Source organism: Phyllobates terribilis, unplaced genomic scaffold (genome assembly GCF_046119375.1).
Source record: "Phyllobates terribilis strain yellow unplaced genomic scaffold, ASM4611937v1 Scaffold_3__8_contigs__length_932513732, whole genome shotgun sequence".
NCBI classification, from domain to species: Eukaryota; Metazoa; Chordata; class Amphibia; order Anura; family Dendrobatidae; genus Phyllobates; species Phyllobates terribilis.
Genome location: NW_027362763.1, coordinates 48,322,852 through 48,344,214, shown reverse-complemented (window position 1 = coordinate 48,344,214; position 21,363 = coordinate 48,322,852). Strand labels below are relative to the sequence as shown.

At 43.5% G+C, this 21,363-nt stretch overlaps 1 protein-coding gene across 11 annotated transcripts in view; it reads left to right on the top strand.

Annotated features, from left to right (window-relative positions):
- NCOA1 (nuclear receptor coactivator 1) overlaps positions 1 to 21,363 on the top strand; it is a 503,045-nt gene that overhangs the window by 330,681 nt on the left and 151,001 nt on the right. For all 11 annotated transcript variants that reach the window (XM_073673858.1, XM_073673861.1, XM_073673867.1 and 8 more), the window contains 2 exons: positions 5,729 to 5,828; positions 14,392 to 14,558. In XM_073673858.1, coding sequence (XP_073529959.1) covers positions 5,746 to 5,828; positions 14,392 to 14,558 — 250 coding nt within the window. In that variant the 5' untranslated portion in view covers positions 5,729 to 5,745. The remainder of the gene's footprint in view (positions 1 to 5,728; positions 5,829 to 14,391; positions 14,559 to 21,363) is intronic.

Sequence of the window (21,363 nt, the reverse complement as noted above, 5' to 3'; positions counted from 1 at the left end):
CAGAATTAATTTCAGCCTATGGTTTGGCCTCCACAACAGTCACGGTCGCCCACCCCTGCTCTGGACTGATATATTATCTCCGCACTTGATACATTGTAACAACCAGACTTCTGCATCCCTAGGAAGGGTGATGTGGACTGGATCCAATTGTAGCAAACCCTCAGCTGTGAGAAGTATCAGCTCTTTACATGCTAGACTCTGATAGAGATGTCTTAAAAAAAGAGAGAGAGCCATCTGGATTGGTCCTTAATTTGGGTCTCAATCTCGCTGCCATATTGAATGAAGAGAAGAATGAATGAAGCGAAGCATCTGTGAACGTGACGGCAGCGAGGCCTGCGAGCCATATCTGTCACAGCGCTCTTCTGCCGAGGGTCCCTCAAGTCTGTTTATATAATAGGCGTCCGGACAAGACGAGCGTCTCCATCCTAAGAGGAGGGGTGCGACCATCGATGGTCTTCTTCTACGTTCATCAATTCAATCGCTGACCTTCCATTGGCTGTCGTGTGACTTTAACACAATTTAGAGGCGAGCTTTGATATTTGGAAGTAGTGGTACGGCTGTACAGGGGTTTGTCCCACATAAAAAAAATGACACCTTTTTTATAGAAATCCGATGTGCCAATCATGAGAAATATAATGTACAAGTTATATGCAAATGAGGCTGGAAGTGCAGAGGGGGCGTGTAGCCAGTTCTGACACACCCCCAGCCTGATTTGCATATGGTTACTGCACTAGATTTGTCATCACATCAGATATATCTGGACATTTAGGGTGAAGGACATTGATGGAAACTTATAATGTTATTTATTGTAGCAGAGTTAATAGTTAATATTCCGTTTTCTTACCGGCTGGTGCCGCCTCCTTTCATTTTCGGGTTATAAGACTTAGCAGAACCCCCTGGGGACTGTCTTCCGGTCTGTGGCTCTTATTGATGATCCATGGACTACATTAGATGTGGCTCATATATTCCCATATTAAGAGCTTTTACCCTGTCAATCAACTTGCATCTATTTATCGGAGCCCCCCCACCCCCGAGCGCGTCGTAGAGGACGGCGGACGACATATTATGGAGTCACGTGACCGATGAGAACATTTCCTTAATTCACCAACTAGGTCAAAAAGAGAATTAAAGGCAGGTAATGTCGGGTGCTTATCACAGACATGTAGCAGACAGCACTGCAGCGCAATAAAACACACCATTTACTCTTATTGATTCCAGTCCATTAGTTGCCAGAGAGCACGAGATCTCACTTACAAATTCTCCCCTGACAGATCAAACCTCTTTACTCTACTTCCAATGTACGGGAAGTGATGGGAGGGGAAATAATGGCCACACCGCCCCCTCCCCAAAACTAATGTTCCTACAACATTTTTAACAACTTGTCGAAAATGAAGGAACAATGTAACATAATATTCAAAATATACTGCACTATATGTATAAGAATATATTATAATATGACCACTGTAATACTGCCCCTATGTACAAGATTATAACTACTACAATACTGCTCCTATGTACAAGAATATAACTACTACAATACTGCTCCTATGTACAAGAATATAACTACTATAATACTGCTCCTATGTACAAGAATATAACTACTATAATACTGCCCCTATATACAAGAATATAGCTACTATAATACTGCTCCTATGTACAAGAATATAACTACTATAATACTGCTCCTATGTACAAGAATATAACTACTATAATACTGCCCCTATATACAAGAATATAGCTACTATAATACTGCCCCTTATGTACAAGAATATAACTACTATAATACTGCTCCCTATGTACAGGAATATAACTACTATAATACTGCTCCTATGTACAAGAATATAACTACTATAATACTGCTCCTATGTACAAGAATATAACTACTATAATACTGCCCCTTATGTACAAGAATATAACTACTATAATACTGCTCCCTATGTACAGGAATATAACTACTATAATACTGCTCCTATGTACAAGAATATAACTACTATAATACTGCCCCCTATGTACAAGAATATAACTACTATAATACTGCCCCCTATGTACAAGAATATAACTACTATAATACTGCCCCCTATATACAAGAATATAACTACTATAATACTGCTCCTATGTACAAGAATATAACTACTATAATACTGCCCCCTATGTACAAGAATATAACTACTATAATACTGCCCCCTATGTACAAGAATATAACTACTATAATACTGCTCCCTATGTACAAGAATATAACTACTATAATACTGCCCCCTATGTACAAGAATATAACTACTATAATACTGCCCCTATGTACAAGAATATAACTACTATAATACTGCTCCTATGTACAAGAATATAAGTACTATAATACTGCTGCTATGTACAAGAATATAACTACTATAATACTGCCCCTATGTACAAGAATATAACTACTATAATACTGCTCCTATGTACAAGAATATAACTACTATAATACTGCTCCTATGTACAAGAATATAACTACTATAATACTGCTGCTATGTACAAGAATATAACTACTATAATACTGCCCCTATGTACAAGAATATAACTACTATAATACTGCTCCTATGTACAAGAATATAACTACTATAATACTGCCCCTATGTACAAGAATATAACTACTATAATACTGCTCCCTATATACAAGAATATAACTACTATAATACTGCCCCTATATACAAGAATATAACTACTATAATACTGCCCGCTATGTACAAGAATATAACTACTATAATACTGCTCCTATATACAAGAATATAACTACTATAATACTGCTCCCTATATACAAGAATATAACTACTATAATACTGCTCCTATGTACAAGAATATAACTACTATAATACTACTCCTATATACAAGAATATAACTACTATAATACTGCTCCTATATACAAGAATATAACCACTATAATATTGCTCCTATGTACAAGAATATAACTACTATAATACTGCTCCTATGTACAAGAATATAACTACTATAATACTGCCCCCTATGTACAAGAATATAACTACTATAATAATGCCCCTATGTACAAGATTATAACTACTATAATACTGCCCCCTATGTACAAGAATATAACTACTTTAATACTGCTCCTATGTACAAGAATATAACTACTATAATACTGCTCCCTATGTACAAGAATATAACTACTATAATAATGCCCCTATGTACAAGAATATAACTACTATAATACTGCTCCTATGTACAAGAATATAACTACTATAATACTGCCCCCTATGTACAAGAATATAACTACTATAATACTGCTCCTATGTACAAGAATATAACTACTATAATACTGCTCCTATGTACAGGAATATAACTACTATAATACTGCCCCCTATGTACAAGAATATAACTACTATAATACTGCCCCCTATGTACAAGAATATAACTACTATAATACTGCTCCTATGTACAAGAATATAACTACTATAATACTGCTCCTATGTACAAGAATATAACTGCTATAATACTGCCCCCTATATACAGGAATATAACTACTATAATACTGCTCCTATGTACAAGAATATAACTACTATAATACTGCTCCTATATACAAGAATATAACTACTATAATACTGATCCTATATACAAGAGTATAACTACTATAATACTGCTCCTATGTACAAGAATATAACTACTATAATACTGATCCTATATACAAGAATATAACTACTATAATACTGCTCCTATATACAAGAATATAACTACTATAATACTGCCCCCTATGTACAAGAATATAACTACTATAATACTGCTCCTATGTACAAGAATATAACTGCTATAATACTGCCCCCTATATACAGGAATATAACTACTATAATACTGCTCCTATGTACAAGAATATAACTACTATAATACTGCCCCCTATGTACAAGAATATAACTACTATAATACTGCCCCTATGTACAAGAATATAACTACTATAATACTGCTCCTATGTGCAAGAATATAACTACTATAATACTGCTCCTTTGTACAAGAATATAACTGCTATAATACTGCCCCCTATATACAGGAATATAACTACTATAATACTGCTCCTATGTACAAGAATATAACTACTATAATACTGCCCCTATGTACAAGAATAGAACTACTATTATACTGCCCCCTGTGTACAAGAATATAACTACTATAATACTGCCCCCTATGTACAGGAATATAACTACTATAATACTGCTCCTATGTGCAAGAATATAACTACTATAATACTGCTCCTTTGTACAAGAATATAACTGCTATAATACTGCCCCCTATATACAGGAATATAACTACTATAATACTGCTCCTATGTACAAGAATATAACTACTATAATACTGCCCCCTATGTACAAGAATATAACTACTATAATACTGCTCCTATGTACAAGAATATAACTACTATAATACTGCTCCTATGTACAAGAATATAACTACTATAATACTGCCCCCTATGTACAAGAATATAACTACTATAATACTGCTCCTATGTACAAGAATATAACTACTATAATAATGCTCCTATGTACAAGAATATAACTACTATAATACTGCCCCCTATGTACATGAATATAAGTGGTCCTTTGCTGTCCAGTCCCTGAGCTCCGTGCAGTTAAGGATGTGAGTGGAGTATTAAGTATCTGTAGTGCGGTACGACCCTTGTGTATTTACTTGGGCAGCGCGGTGCGGTGAATGTGCGCAGATGCTGATCATTATGGCGGTAGCGTGACAAGTCTTTGGCTAATATTGGGTTGCTTTGAACTGCAGACAGATCTGGGCTAGGACCTGTCAGACCAGATTCTCTGCAGTCCGTCTTATGTAACAGAGGAATAGACAGATCTGATCTCGGGGCTTCTTGCGAGATACCAGTTGGGGATGGCCTGGCCGCCATGTGTTCCTCAGAAGGAGTTATGTCTTTTTTTTTTTATCTGCACCTGGTCAGGATTTCAAAGCAACAATTTGATTTAGATTTTTGTTGTGTTTTTTTTAGGACTATTTAAAGGGGAATATCTCTTGTAAATATGTGACTTTTCAGAAATCATTATTCTTTATAGAGACCACAACAGTCCTCATAGATTAGTCACCTAGATCAGCGCTGGGCTTCCACTACAGGTGACCACTCCAGATCTCCGTGCCATCGCAGGAACGCAGAGTGGTCACCGATGCTGCAGGGGAAGATGGCAAATGGTAAAGATTCATTTCATGGAAGGATTGCAAGAAAAAAATGTGCAAGTTGTAATTTATTATCATGTTCATCATTTAATCTTACTGTCAGTGAATGGAAACCTGACCCTAGTATCAGTCCTGCTAACACAGCTGCAGTCAAGAATGTCAGTGATACATTGTAACAACCCCGCAGCTGTGTAAGCAGCAGATGATTCCGTTTTGAGTCTATTGATGTAAATAAAAAACATTTTATTCTCTGACAACAAGCAGAGATCTTGAAAACGTACAACTTTTCATTACGCCATGATTTGACAACCCCTTTGATCTCATAAATGTTAATATCAATGATGTTGGCTATATCAGCCTTAAAGGGAAGGTCCATTTTTGCAAACCTTTTTCGAGCGTTTCTACGGTTTTGGAGACTTTAATATGAGATCCCCTTGTGCTCAGTATTGCAGCACAATGATTTCTAAAAAAATGGAACTCCCCTTTAAGTAACTGGTAGGTCTCTGGATACACTGCCATTATACTGTTCTGTAAGTTCTAAACTTTTTCTTTCTCTCAACAGGTGTGAAATAGGTCAAAATGAGTGGTCTTGGGGAAAGTTTAATCGACCCTGCTAGCCAGGAGCGCAAGAGGAAAGCCTCGCCATGTGACACCATGCAAAAGTGAGTAGTCACCCGCCAGATACAACGTTACTTTCATAAGAATCGAAGACCTAAAGATCTCTGTACAATGGCGCGGCGCTCATGAGCGACGTGCTGCGCTCACCGTGACCTATACATTACGCGTCCATGCCATGCTTCATTAGCTACAAGTGTGTGAAAGGCCCAGGGTGCGGGTAGCTGCTGCGCTCTCAGGGCACAAACATCACGCCGACCATATGGCCGCCTCCTCCTGTAACGATGGTAATCTGCTTTCCACAGAATCAGACCATTTCTTTATTCCCTGGAAGTGATGGATGGCATCCGCACATAAGTGCCGGTCACAGCGGCCTCTGGTGCCGCCTGCGGGTGCTAAGGCCGGGGCTCCGTCCAGCAGAATGTCACATTGTGTAGGTCTGCCAACCAGGAACGTAGAAAAAATAACGCCATGTGGTCCAAAGGCCAAGGTGACTCCAGATTTTTTATTAATGTCGACATTTCAAATTTTTTTTTTTTCTTCTGAAAAAGTGACAGACGTGAAGTTTTCTAAAAGAGGAACTTTTTCTGTATCTTTTCTTCTTAAAGGGACAGACATTTGTTGTCCGAAGCCCTGTGAGCTAGTATTTATTAAAAAAAAAAAAAAAAAAAAGTGCCCGTTTTTGGGAAGATTTAGCTTTTTTTTGTTTGTGTTGGTATTTTTGTTTTCACTTTTTTTGTTTTCTGTTATTTTTGGTTTCTTTAATTTTAGTTCTTTCTTTATTCCCCCTTGTTATTACTTTTTTGTGTATTTATTTGTATTTTTTTCTGTCCAGGCCTGCTTATGTTTTTTTTTTTTTTGCTTTTTTATTTATTTATTTTTTGTTTTCTTATGATACTTTATTTCTATACATTTGAGACTTTTTTATATGTATGCTTGTTTTTTTTTTTCTTGTTTTTTATTCTTTTTTTATGGTTTATGATTGTCTTTACTGTCTGTTTTTATTGTTTTATTTCATTTTTTTTTTGTCTGGTTTGCTTCTTTTTATTTATTTTTTATTATTTTTGTTTATTTAATTTATGTTTTGTGTTAGCTTTTTTTTTTTCCTGTTCTTATATTTGCTCGGATTATCATTTTCGCGTACTGCTATTATTTTCTCCTTATTTAATTTTTTTGGAGCTGTGTTTAGTGTTCTATATTTTTTGTGTATTTTTTGTATTTATTTTAATTTCTTTTTTTTATTCATCTCTTCCTACCAAAAGTATCACTAAGCTCATAAACTTCATTCCCATGATGTATGTCTCCATGCGCTGGGCTTTGTATCTACACCATTGCATAGACACTTGTTGGCCTACATGGGTTTTGTAAGAACGGGCGCCCGGCTTCTCGGATGTCATAATAATATAATCTTCGTATCTCTCACTAAGTGAACTCTTACATCACTTCTTGTGTCATTCGATTCCTTTTTTTAATAATATAAAAACATTTTAATGTTACACTATTGTTCTGAGTTTGCACCATCTTTACTATTTCAGTGTCTGCATTTCTTTATACACTTGTTATTATAGATACTATTGTTCCTATTTAGACTAATTTAATGAAATTTATTTTTAATTTTCTTAGTTATTTTGATCTTTTCAATTTTTATTCTCTCTCGCTCTCTCCATATTTGTGTATATATATATATATGTATATATATATATATATATATATATATATATAAATAATAATGATATAAAAGTAAGAAAAAGGTATGTGTATATATATATATATATATATATATATATATTTCAAAATATATAAGATAAAATAATAAATAAAATAATAATAATATAAAAGTTAGTATAAAAATAATATAAAAAATATATATTTGTATTATTTTTATATATATAGATACAAAAAGTAAGAAAGAGTTACAGTGAAGGAAATAAGTATTTGATCCCTTGCTGTTTTTGTAAGTTTGCCCACTGACAAAGACATGAACAGTCTATAATTTCTATAATTTTAACATTGAGAGATAGAATATCCAAAATAAAATCAAGAAAATCACATTGTATAAATTAGATAATTTTTTGTTGCATATTATAGTGAGAAATAAGTATTTGATCCCTCTGGCAAACAACACTTAACACTTGGTGGCAAAACCCTTGTTGGTAAGCACAGCAGTCAGACGTTGTTTGTAGCTGATGATGAGGGTTGCGCACATGTCAGGAGGAGTTTTGGTCCACTCCTTTCTGCAGATCATCTCTAAATCATTCAGATTTTGAGGCTGTCACTTGGCAACTCGGAGCTTCAACTCCCTCCATAAGTTTTCTATGGGATTAAGGTCTGGAGACTGGCTAGGCCACTCCATGACCTTACTGTGCTTCTTTGTGAGTGACTCCTTTGTTGCTTTGGCTGTATGTTTTGGGTCATTGTCTTGCTGGAAGACCCAGCCACGACCCATCTTCAGTGCTCTTACTGAGGGAAGGAGGTTGTTGGCCAAAATCTTGCGATACATGACCCCATCCATCTTCCCTTTAGTACAGTTCAGTCGTCATGTCCCCTTTGCAAAAAAGCACCCCCAAAGTATAATGTTTCCCCCACCATGCTTCACGATTGGGACGATGTTTTAGGGTTGTTCTCATCCTTCTTCTTTCTCCAAACACGCGAGTTGAGTTAATGCTAAAGAGCTCAATTTTTGTCTCATCTGACCCCAGCACCTTCTCCCAATAGCTCACAATCATCCAGGTGTTCATTGGCAAACCTCAGACGGGCCTTCACATGTGCTTTCTTGAGCAGGGGGACCTTGCGGGCACTGCAGGATTTTACACCTTTAAGGCGTAATGTGTTACCAATGGTTTTCTTGGTGACTGTGGTCCCAGCTGCCTTGAGATCATTAACAAGTTCCCCCCGTGTAGTTTTAGGCTAATCTCTCACCTTCCTCATGATCAAGGATACCCCACGAGGTGAGATTTTGCATGGTGCCCCAGATCGATGTCGATTGACAGTCATTTTGTATTTCTTCCATTTTCTTACTATTGCACCAACAGTTGTTTCACACTTTTTTGTTAAGTATATAATTCCACATGTGGTAATTCATAGTTTTGATGCCTTCAGTGTGAATGTACAATTTTCATAGTCAAGAAAATACAGAAAAATCTTTAAATGAGGAGGTGTGTCCAAACTTTTGGTCTGTACTGTATATATATATATATATATATATATATATATATATATATATATATATATATAATAGCAATATACAATAATGTAATAACAATAATATAAAAATAATAATATAAAATAATATAAAAAAATATAAAATTATTATTATTTTATTTAAAGGGCCACTAGCCTTTATTATTGACATGCTGAGGTCAACATACTGATTCAGTTGTAAAAATAAATAGCTACAGAAAGGAATATCATCCCATTTGCTTCATTGCGGGGCTAGATTTAAATCTATTGGTGCCTTTTATGACACCTTCTATTGATCTCTCTCCTAAAATGCCCAAATAAGATGCAATCATACAGTGCTCACACAATATATTGGTGCAAGGTTCCCAAATATCAATGCCAACCAGTCTGCAGGGCTGCAAGCTCTGCTGCCAGGACCGGTGGTGCCACCTTCTGTAGCTGTGGACAAGCAGATATTTATAGGTTCAGGTACAGGGATTAGTAATGAGTAAACACTAAAATGCTCGGGTGCTCATTGCTCGGGTCGAGCACATTGGAATACTCGGGTGCTCGACCCGAGCAACGAGCCCAATGTAAGTCTATGGGAAACTGGAGCATTTTTCCAGCAACCCACCCCCACCCCCCCGGCGGTCTGCAGAGGGCCTAAAAATTGCCCAAATCGATGGGAACAGTGCTCAAATGACATGGGGACAACATGAGGAAGACCCCTGGAAGCATTTCTGACTCCCAGATCACTGCTGTCAACAACGTGGTCAGAGTATTACACCACTTTTACGGACTCACAAACTAAACCAAAATGGATTTTCCTGGGAAATATGTTAAGGAACATCATTTCCAGGGTAATGCCTTGTATATAAGGCAAAATAAATAACCAAAAACAAAAATACTCCTCCACACCTTGGGCTATGTTCACACGTAGCGTTTTTGATGCATTTTTTGCACTTTTGCATTGCTTTCAACGGTGACAAATGCATTCACCAGGAAATGTAATTTTAACATTTTACAACCTTATCTGACCATGTGGTGTGTGAGATATCATCAGACACATCGTGTTTCATTTATGATGGAGGGACTTTGAAAGACACAGGCGGCCTTTACTATTCTTAAAGGGCCAGTAGTCGGCTATACTTTATTGTTCCCATTATTAAAGAGTGGGTCTTCTATACTTTTATTGCATATGCAGTGACTGCAAGGGCTGCCAAAAATTTGGACGCACCCCAATACCCTTTTGAAGAGACATAGAGGTGGGCCTCAGTAAAAAAAAATGTTTCCCATTATAAAGGAGCGGGTCTGCTATCCAGTTATAGGGTATGCAGTGAGTGCAACGGCTGCCAAAAATTTGGAGGAACTCCAATGCCCCTTGCAAGAGACGTAGATATGGTGATATGGTAGATATGGTGGTGGAGGATGAGGAGAAGGAGGAGGACAAGAGCAAATAGACAAAATCAGGAAGCGTATACCCATGTGTGGGTGTAAAGAGGTGCATGGGAATACTCCTCCCAAGAAAAGACACTGGATTTGAGTTTATGTTACGCTGCTATCATTCGGTGGTGTTGAGAAGTCTGGCCCAATCCAGCCCTTGTTCATTTTTATTAGAGTCTGTCTGTCAGCATTTTCAGTTGACAGGCAGATGCGCTTATCAGTTATAATTCCACCTGCGGCACTAAAAACCCGCTCTGATAAAACGCTGGCGGCAGGGCAGGCCAGGACCTCCAAGGCATAGAGAGCGAGTTCATTCCACGTATCCAGCTTGGATACCCAATAATTATAAGGCACAGAGGAATCACGGAGGATGTTGGTACGGTCGGCAAGGTACTCCCTCAGCATCTTCCCAGACTTTGCACTCCTTGTGAGAGTACCCCGCGCCTCAGGGCCTGTGGGATGTGAGGGTCTGTGAAAACTCTCCCATAACTTTGACAGTGTTCCCCTGCCTCTGCTGGATTGGAGTTGTGTCTCTCTCGCCTGTACTCCTTGGTTGTCCAACGAACTGTGCCCTCTGCCGCCAGCGTGTTCAGATGGGAATTTTTTTAATAATTCCGCAACAAGGGCCTTCTAGTACTGCCCAATTTTATTAGGCCTGTCCGCCTCAGGAATAAGAGATATAAAGTTCTCCTTGTAGTGTGGGTCTAGAAGTGTCACAAACCAGTAATGACTGTCACCCAAAATTTGGACAAACGCAAGGGTCACGGGAAAGACAGCATAAGATAAACTCAGCCATGTGTGCCAGACTACTAACAGGCAAGACTTCCATGTCCTCACCAAGAGGGCGACTGACCATGCTCTCCTCCTCCTCCTCCTCCTCTCTGTCGTCAGGCCACCCACGCTGAACAGACGATATGACAGTTGTGCAGGTAGTACCGTCTATAGCGCATGAAACTAGCTCCTGTTCTTCCTCCTCCTCTTACTCATTGTCACCAGATCCACGTATGGATGAGATGAGGTTGGGCTGTGTGTAATCACCCTGTATGGTTCCTTGCTCCATCTCATCGTGCTCCTCCTGCAATGCATCCTCTTTGATTGTGAGCAGAGAGCGTTTCAGAAGACAGAGAAGCAGGATGGTGATGCTAATTATGGCGTCATCGCCGCTCACCATCTTGGTGGAGTCCTCAAAGTTTTGGAGGATGGTACATATGTCTGACATCCATGTCCACTCTTGAGGTCTTATGTGTGGAGTCTGACCTGAATACCGACGGCCTTGTTGATGCTGGTAGTCAACAACTGCCCTCTTCTGCTCACAAATCCTTCCCAACATCTGCAATGTAGAATTCCAATGCGTTGGGACATCGCACACCAGTCGGTGAGCTGGAAACTGCAAACACTGCTGAAACACGGCAAAGGCGGCGGAAGCCGTAGCTGACTTTCTAAAATGGGCACACAGGCGGCGTACTTTGACAAGCAGATTCGGCAGATCTGGGTAGGTTTTGAGAAACCACTGAACCACGATGTTAAGCACATGGGCCAGGCATGGTATGTGTGTGAGCTCGCCTTGCCTCAGAGCCTAGGTTCCGGCCATTTTCACATACGACCGTGCCTGGCTGTAGGGTCAGCGGTGTAAGCCACAGATCTGCCTGCTCTTTCAGAGCTGTCCACAACTCTTCAGCATTGTGCGGTTTGTCACCTAAGCATATTAGCTTCAGCAGAGCCTGTTGCCGCTGTGCTGCAGTGCTTCCAGCTTGTGACTGATGTGGTCATTTCGGAGATGGAGGCTGAAGAGGAGGAGGAGGCTGAGTTGGATGGATCTGTAGACTGTGGGGGCAACCCTGATTGACCTAGGGCCCACAATCCTCGTCGTCAGGAGGACGTGTTCTGTCCCAAGGTCCATCTGGGTCCTGGCTTCCACTATATTAACCCAGTGTGTTGTCAGCAAGATGTACCGTCCCTGCCCACAAGCACTTGTCCACTTGTCCGTGGTTAAGTGGACTTTCCCAGTAATTGCGTTGTTGAGGGCACGGCTAATGCGCTCGTGACATCAGTTTAATGATGGAGTTCAGTTTAATTAAACAAAGCTGGACTCCAATGAAGGAGTAGAACCATCTCAAGGAGGATCACAAGGAAATGGACAGCATGTGTCTGAAATATGAGGGTCTGACAAAGGGTCTGAATACTTATGACCATGTGATATTTCAGTTTTTCTTTTTTAATAAATTTTCAAAAATTTCTACATTTCTGTTTTTTTTTTTTTTAGTAAAGATGGGGTGCAGAGTGCACTTTAATGAGAAAAAAATGAACTTTTTAGAATTTACCAAATGGCTGCAATGAAACAAAGAGGGAAAAATTTATAGGGGTCTGAATACTTTCTGCACCCACTGTATATAGACCTGATGGCTGCTGCATTACAGTGACTGGCTGGCAATCCCTGCATGTTCATTGGCTCTGTAAAGAGCGCCAAACATGCAGGGCGGAGACCCGAGCTCCCGCCCGAGGAACACCGGAAATACTCGCCGAGCTTTTCGAGCGCAGCGATGCTCCAGCGTGTACCGAGCAGTGGCGAGCGCGTTCACTCATCACTAATAGGGATCTTTCTACCATGTGAAATAGCATCTTCTCCTAAATGCATTTTTTTTTAAAATAAAAATCTTTTTAAAAATCTGATTAATAATACCTTACTAGTGCTGTGGATAGAATACAATAATATGATAGATACAATAGTAGAATGGATACAATACAATTTCGCCTTAATAGTTCTAATGTAACAATTCAGTATATAGTTAAAGTAGTGAGACCCCCGGCATCAATCTGGCTCAGATTACTCCATGACTTCCGCTCTAGGAAGGGCACTGACGGGTCAAGGCAGCCGGGCAGGACCCCACAAATCTCTTCTGGCCCTATTAATCAGATTTTTGTAATTCTTTCCAGTGCTAATAAATCATTTTTAGGTTATCCTATCACCTATTTCCCTGATGGTTTCATAATATTCCCTGGTGTGGTTATTGAGCGGTGGCCGACCCCGCGGCGTGTCTTTGCGTTGCGCGGCGATGTCCTGGCGCCCACATTAAATGTGTCAGGTAATTGAAGTGGTTAGTGGCGTTACATAAATGAGGCTCCGCTGCAGAAGAAGTGGGTCACTAGAATATGGGTAATGCGAGGAGTTAGAGCGTGATCCCATGTGGCCGACCTCTGCTGACAATTACCAGCAGCCGCCACCACCTGGCCTTAATACCGCGCCACTTACCTGCCGGTGATATAATTACCTGTCATCGCATGATGAGGATGAACGCGGCCATTAGGAGAAGAGGTTCTCTTCCATGAAGGAAGCCGTCCGTCCCTAGTTCTGTGCGGATCATCGCTGGGTTTTTGTAGATTTATCACAATGCAAATGTTATTTTTCGACTCCTTTCAAGACCTTTTCAAAAAATTATATATATTTTTTTTTTTTACATGCAGAAGCTTAAATAAACATCTAGACCTCCTACTTCTTCTCACAGCTGATCATTTGCTACAATTGTAGCCGGGAAAATGTGTTTGACCTGCACTGATACATTGTAGCAAACTATCAGGACAGGAGAGAAGTTTGTTCTGTTTTGTAAATTGGATACAATGATAACAAAGTCTGTGAGGGATTTCAGCCTCTGAATGTAGATGTTTCCATGCTGGCAGCAATCAGAGATCTTAGATATTTTGTGTGCAGATAGAACTTTTTAAAACTTTTTGGCATTTTCTTGCCCCCCTCTTCCGCCCCATTTTAGATTTTCAGCAGCACAGAGTATTTCAGAGGTGGCATGTGATCTTTAGGGGACGTGAACCCTGATTTATGGGACTGTCCTATGAACCCAAAATCAGTGTCCATGGCTTATGCAAATATTAATCGGGTTTCACAACTTTGACATTATTTTTGCACCGATTTTGTAAAACACGCAGCGCCATTTGCTGTTAGGAACCGTATATTATCTTTTTTTTCTATTACTTATCTTCTTTCTTTCTTTCTTGCAGCAATGAAAAGCGCCGGCGAGAGCAAGAAAACAAATACCTGGAGGAGCTGGCGGAGCTTCTCTCTGCAAATATTGGGGATATCGACAACTTCAGCGTGAAACCGGACAAATGCAAAATCCTCATCAAAAGGATGGACCAGATCCAGCAGCTGAAGAAGAAGAAACAAGGTAAGGCCTGCTGCCAGGGGGGTCATGTGATCGGGACAGCTCTAAGCTCCACCCCTTTGTCCATTAAGGGGCTGTCCACTTTTCAGTTCACAGTGTTTAATCCCTATGTGAAAGAAAAGTTCTACAACTTTCGATTCCGCATCATTTTCCAAATCCCTTCATGCTGTCAGTGAATGAAAACGTTCTTTTTTTTTTGTTCCTATTCACTGGCAGTGATCCTGCACATATCTAGTCCTGCTACAACTGTATCCAGTGTGAACAATGCTCTGTGAGCTAAACACATCAGCAGCTGCCGCTTCAGTCTCCCTGCGGGTTTGCTACAATGTATCAGTCTGGATCTACACTGGATACAATTGTATCCGCAGGACTGTGTTGATCTTGAAATTGGTGAGGAATTGAAACATATTATTAGAAAGATGCAGAACTTTTACATTTCAAATTGGTAAATCCCTTTAACCCTTAACGGGCCAGTCATCCTAAAATTGTAGGAAGAGCGGTTGCATGAAGTTATATTCTTTTACCAAGGTATTAAACAAGGTAGTTCCTGATCCTTGAAAAGCTGAGTGACACCATTCCAGCTACCACAGGTTAGTCACCCAGCTTTCTGAAACTCCGGAATGGCAAATATGCAGTGATCATAAAATGGGGCATATTGGTGGTCACCCAGCTTTTCCCAGGAACAGATAAATCACATATAACATATAATGAGCTGTCTGTTCTCCATCTACAGATCTATTAGCAGAGTGGTGCCCCCTGGTGGGCAGTTTATGATGAAAAAAATGTCCATGTTGTGCAGCCTGTGCGGACACGTGGGGAGCGCCGGGTTATAAATAAACACTTATGCACTTAGCGATGCGTCCAGGAGCTTTCCTGCTGGAGGCTGCGCTATCTGATTGCAAATTGGCTGGAGATCTCTAGGAGTTCTTGGAACGTTCCGCCGCCGGCGGAGATTTCCCTGCACTCGCAGCAAATCAGCTTTAATTGGAGAGGATGGTGTAGTCTGTGGGAGCAGGACGGCACCGGATCAGATTCAGCAGTACAGAGTATTTCAGGACGTGATTGCACTGATCTTGCTTGAGGCCACAGATTGAGCGTTGCATATTAGAAGGAGCAGGGTCCTCCAGCAGCACAGAGTATTTCAGGAGAGGAGTGCGCTGCTATTGAGGGAAGACACAGTCTGAGATTAATTGAAAGTAATTAGAGTGCTGTGATATAGAAAGGCTTAGGGTGATAGTTTATGCTGAGACTTGTAGTCCTACTACGACTGCACATTAAGTAGAGCAGTTTAGAGAACACGCTGAGACTTGTAGTCCAACAATGACTAGAAAACTGTTTGCCTATGAGGCTGCACTGAGCATTGTATTTTGTTCTAAAGGCATGCTGGGAGTTGTAGTTTCACAAAAGCTAGAACAGGGGTGGGGAACCTCAGGCCCAGATTCCCAGGGACCGCAATACTCGGGCCAGTAGCTGCAATTTCATGGCTGCCGCCCTTTATGTTCTTCTTACTCTTTGAGCACATGCACACAGAGTGCAGTACTGAACGCTGCGGCGTGTTCAATGACAGATTATCTTCTCGCGCTGGCCAGTTCCAGCATCTGGACGTACTCTGTGGGGCAGAGTTAGGACACGATGGGCTCTCGTTACACAGAAGAGGACCTCAGCGTCTCCTGTGATGTATATGCCACAGCACCATGTCTTCTGTGATGTCTATGCAGCACTCTCAGTGTCTCCTACATGATGTCTATACAGCAGTTCCTGTGTCTCCCATGTGATTTATATAAACCAGTCTGTGATGTATACAGCAGTCACAGTGTCCACTATGTGATGTAGACAGCAGTCTCAGTGTCTCCTGTGTGATGTATACAGCAATCTTCGGTGTCTCTTATGTGATGTATACAGCAGTATTCAGTGTCTCCTATGTGATGTATACACAGCAGTCTTGGTGTCTCCTATGTGATGTATATTACAGCAGCCTCGGTGTCTCCTATGTGATGTATATACAGCAGTCTCGGTGTCTCCTATGTGATGTATACACAGCAGTCTTGGTGTCTCCTATGTGATGTATATTACAGCAGCCTCGGTGTCTCCTATGTGATGTATATACAGCAGTCTTGGTGTCTCCTATGTGATGTATATACAAATTTTTGATCAAATATAGCAGAGTAATTTTCAAGTTGAGAATTTTGTACTACAGCGAATGATGGTATAAATTTCCAAATGGACCCTGGCAGTAAAAAAAAACGTTCCTCACCTCTGACCTACAATATTATTTGTCTTTGCTTACCTCTTTATGCTCAAGCAGGACAGAGGGCATGCTGAGAGTTGTTGTTCTGCAATGCATACATTACAAACAAATGATATTCTAAGATTGCATTGAGCAGGATTCGGACATGCTGGGAGTTGTAGTTCTGTAATAACTGGAAGGCCACTTGCTTCAGATCCAAGATTGCAGTAAGACAGAGTTTGGCTTTTCCAGGCATGCTGAGAGCTGTAGTTCTGCAATCACTAGTAAATCGCTGCACTGAGCAGATCATTGTGCCTGCTGGGAGTTATAGTTGCTTGTAATATCAGGTTGTGTTCAGCGGGGCGCTGCCTGTTTGGGGAGTTTTCTGTGAGTTGTACAATAAGTAGAAACCTTCTTGCAGTGAGCAGGATGCTGGGCATTGTAGTGCCCCTGTTCCAGCACATCTGGCTGTGGCTCGGGCCGGTCAGAGGATTCCATTACTGTCGGCCGGGTGTTTGTGTTCCTGTTTTGCCCGCTGTTTGCCCCCCAGGAGCTGCTGTTTGCTGCCAGAGCGGATTACTGTATTAATGAGCGGCCGCGCTGGCACCGCGCTGTTTTCTATAGAAAGTGAATGTTTCCAAAGGCGGCCGAGCATCAGGCCCATAAACTGTAGGAGGAGATGGCCGCAGCTGGCGCTCCCCTGGCCGCCCGCCATCCACACCGGAGGGGAGAACAGAAACGGATTTGCTCATAGTTTATTAACATCAGATTTGGCCGAAGGGCTGGCAACATGGCCGACCACTGACCTTCTCCCACATCTGTGCCGCCATATGGAGGGGCTCGTTATAATGTCACCACGGCATACAGACCTCCGCCTGGCGCCACTCCTGGCTGCCCAGCCAAGACCTTTACCCCGGACAATGACCTGCAGTCCTGACCGCGGCCCTGACCAGTAATGACCTGCCGCCCTGACCGCGGCCCTGACCAGTAATGACCTGCCGCCCTGACCGCAGCCCTGGCCAATAATGACCTTACGCCCTGACCGCGGCCCTGACCAGTAATGCCCTGCCGCCCTGACCGATACCCTGACAAGTAATGACCTGCCGCCCTTACCAGTAATGACCTGCCACCCTGACCGCCCCTTTAACCACTAATGACTGCGTCCCTGGCCAGTAATGACCTGCCACCCTGACCAATAATGACCTGCCACCCTGACCACAGCCCTGGCCAATAATGACCTTACGCCCTGACCGCGGCGCTGACCAGTAATGACCTGCCACCCTGACCGATACCCTGACAAGTAATGACCTGCCGCCCTTACCAGTAATGACCTGCCGCCCTGACCGCCCCTTTAACCACTAATGACTGCGTCCCTGGCCAGTAATGACCTGCCACCCTGACCAATAATGACCTGCCACCCTGACCGCAGCCCTGGCCAATAATGACCTTACGCCCTGACCACGGCCCTGACCAGTAATGACCTGCCACCCTGACCGATACCCTGACAAGTAATGACCTGCCGCCCTGACCCTTCCCTGATCAGTAATGACCTGCCGCCCTGACCACGGCCTTTACCAGTAATGACCTGCCGCCCTGACCGCGGCCCTGACCAGTAATGACCTGCCGCACTGACCAGTAATGACCGCCGCACTGACCAGTAATGACCTGCCGCCCTGACCAGTAATGACCTGCCGCCCTTACCAGTAATGACCTGACGCCCTGACCCTTCCCTGATCAGTAATGACCTGCCGCCCTGACCACGGCCTTTACCAGTAATGACCTGCCGCCCTGACCGCGGCCCTGACCAGTAATGACCTGCCGCCCTGACCAGTAATGACCGCCGCACTGACCAGTAATGACCTGCCGCACTGACCAGTAATGACCGCCGCACTGACCAGTAATGACCGCCGCACTGACCAGTAATGACCTGCCGCCCTTACCAGTAATGACCGCCGCACTGACCAGTAATGACCGCCGCACTGACCAGTAATGACCTGCCGCACTGACCAGTAATGACCTGCCGCACTGACCAGTAATGACCTGCCGCCCTGACCGCTGCACTGACCAGTAATGACCTGCCGCCCTGACCGCTGCACTGACCAGTAATGACCTGCCGCCCTGACCGTGGCCCTGGCCAGTAATGAACTGACCGGATGTATGGCGGCTGCTTCATCTTTTCTTTGCAATTATTTTGACCAGTAATGACCGCCGCACTGACCAGTAATGACCGCCGCACTGACCAGTAATGACCGCCGCACTGACCAGTAATGACCTGCCGCCCTGACCAGTAATGACCTGCCGCCCTTACCAGTAATGACCTGACGCCCTGACCCTTCCCTGATCAGTAATGACCTGCCGCCCTGACCACGGCCTTTACCAGTAATGACCTGCCGCCCTGACCGCGGCCCTGACCAGTAATGACCTGCCGCCCTGACCACGGCCTTTACCAGTAATGACCTGCCGCCCTGACCGCGGCCCTGACCAGTAATGACCGCCGCACTGACCAGTAATGACCCGCCGCACTGACCAGTAATGACCGCCGCACTGACCAGTAATGACCGCCGCCCTGACCAGTAATGACCTGCCGCCCTGACCAGTAATGACCTGCCGCCCTGACCAGTAATGACCGCCGCACTGACCAGTAATGACCGCCGCACTGACCAGTAATGACCTGCCGCACTGACCAGTAATGACCTGCCGCCCTGACCGCTGCACTGACCAGTAATGACCTGCCGCCCTGACCGCTGCACTGACCAGTAATGACCTGCCGCCCTGACCGTGGCCCTGGCCAGTAATGAACTGACCGGATGTATGGCGGCTGCTTCATCTTTTCTTTGCAATTATTTTGACCAGTAATGACCGCCGCACTGACCAGTAATGACCTGCCGCCCTTACCAGTAATGACCTGACGCCCTGACCCTTCCCTGATCAGTAATGACCTGCCGCCCTGACCACGGCCTTTACCAGTAATGACCTGCCGCCCTGACCGCGGCCCTGACCAGTAATGACCGCCGCACTGACCAGTAATGACCTGCCGTACTGACCAGTAATGACCGCCGCACTGACCAGTAATGACCGCCGCACTGACCAGTAATGACCTGCCGCCCTGACCAGTAATGACCGCCGCACTGACCAGTAATGACCGCTGCACTGACCAGTAATGACCTGCCGCCCTGACCGCTGCACTGACCAGTAATGACCTGCCGCCCTGACCGCTGCACTGACCAGTAATGACCTGCCGCCCTGACCGTGGCCCTGGCCAGTAATGAACTGACCGGATGTATGGCGGCTGCTTCATCTTTTCTTTGCAATTATTTTGACCAGTGGCGCTCAGCGAAGGTGACACGTATCATTCCCTAGTCCCATAGGTATCACCAGGAGTCTCCTCATGAGGACTGACAGAGATCCCCCATAACAGTGAGTCATCCTCAGATCCCCCATAACAGTGCGTCACCCACAGATCCCCCATAACAGTGCATCATCCACAGATCCCCCATAACAGTGAGTCATCCTCAGATCCCCCATAACAGTGCGTCACCCACAGATCCCCCATAACAGCGCGTCATCCACAGACCCCCATAACAGTGCATCATCCATAGATCCCCCATAACAGCGCGTCATCCACAGATTCCCCATAACAGTGCATCATCCCCAGATCTCCCATAACAGTGCATCATCCCCAGATCCCCCATAACAGTGCGTCATCCACAGATCCCCCATAACAGTGCGTCATCCACAGATCCCCCATAACAGAGCGTCATCCACAGATCCCCATAACAGAGCATCATCCACAGATCCCCCATAACAGAGCGTCATCCACAGATCCCCCATAACAGTGCGTCATCCACAGATCCCCCATAACAGTGCGTCATCCACAGATCCCCCATAACAGTGCGTCATCCACAGATCCCCCATAACAGAGCATCATCCACAGATCCCCCATAACAGAGCGTCATCCACAGATCCCCATAACAGTGCGTCATCCACAGATCCCCCATAACAGTGCGTCATCCACAGATCCCCCATAACAGAGCGTCATCCACAGATCCCCATAACAGAGCATCATCCACAGATCCCCCATAACAGTGCGTCATCCACAGATCCCCCATAACAGAGCGTCATCCACAGATCCCCATAACAGAGCATCATCCACAGATCCCCCATAACAGAGCGTCATCCTCAGATCCCCCATAACAGCGCGTCACCCACAGATCCCCCATAACAGCACGTCATCCACAGATCCCCCATAACAGTGCGTCACCCACAGATCCCCCATAACAGCGCGTCATCCACAGATCCCCCATAACAGTGCATCATCCACAGATCCCCCATAACAGCGCGTCATCCACAGATCCCCCATAACAGTGCATCATTCACAGATCCCCCATAACAGCGCGTCACCCACAGATCCCCCATAACAGCACGTCATCCACAGATCCCCCATAACAGTGCGTCACCCACAGATCCCCCATAACAGCGCGTCATCCACAGATCCCCCATAACAGTGCATCATCCACAGATCCCCCATAACAGCGCGTCATCCACAGATCCCCCATAACAGTGCATCATTCACAGATCCCC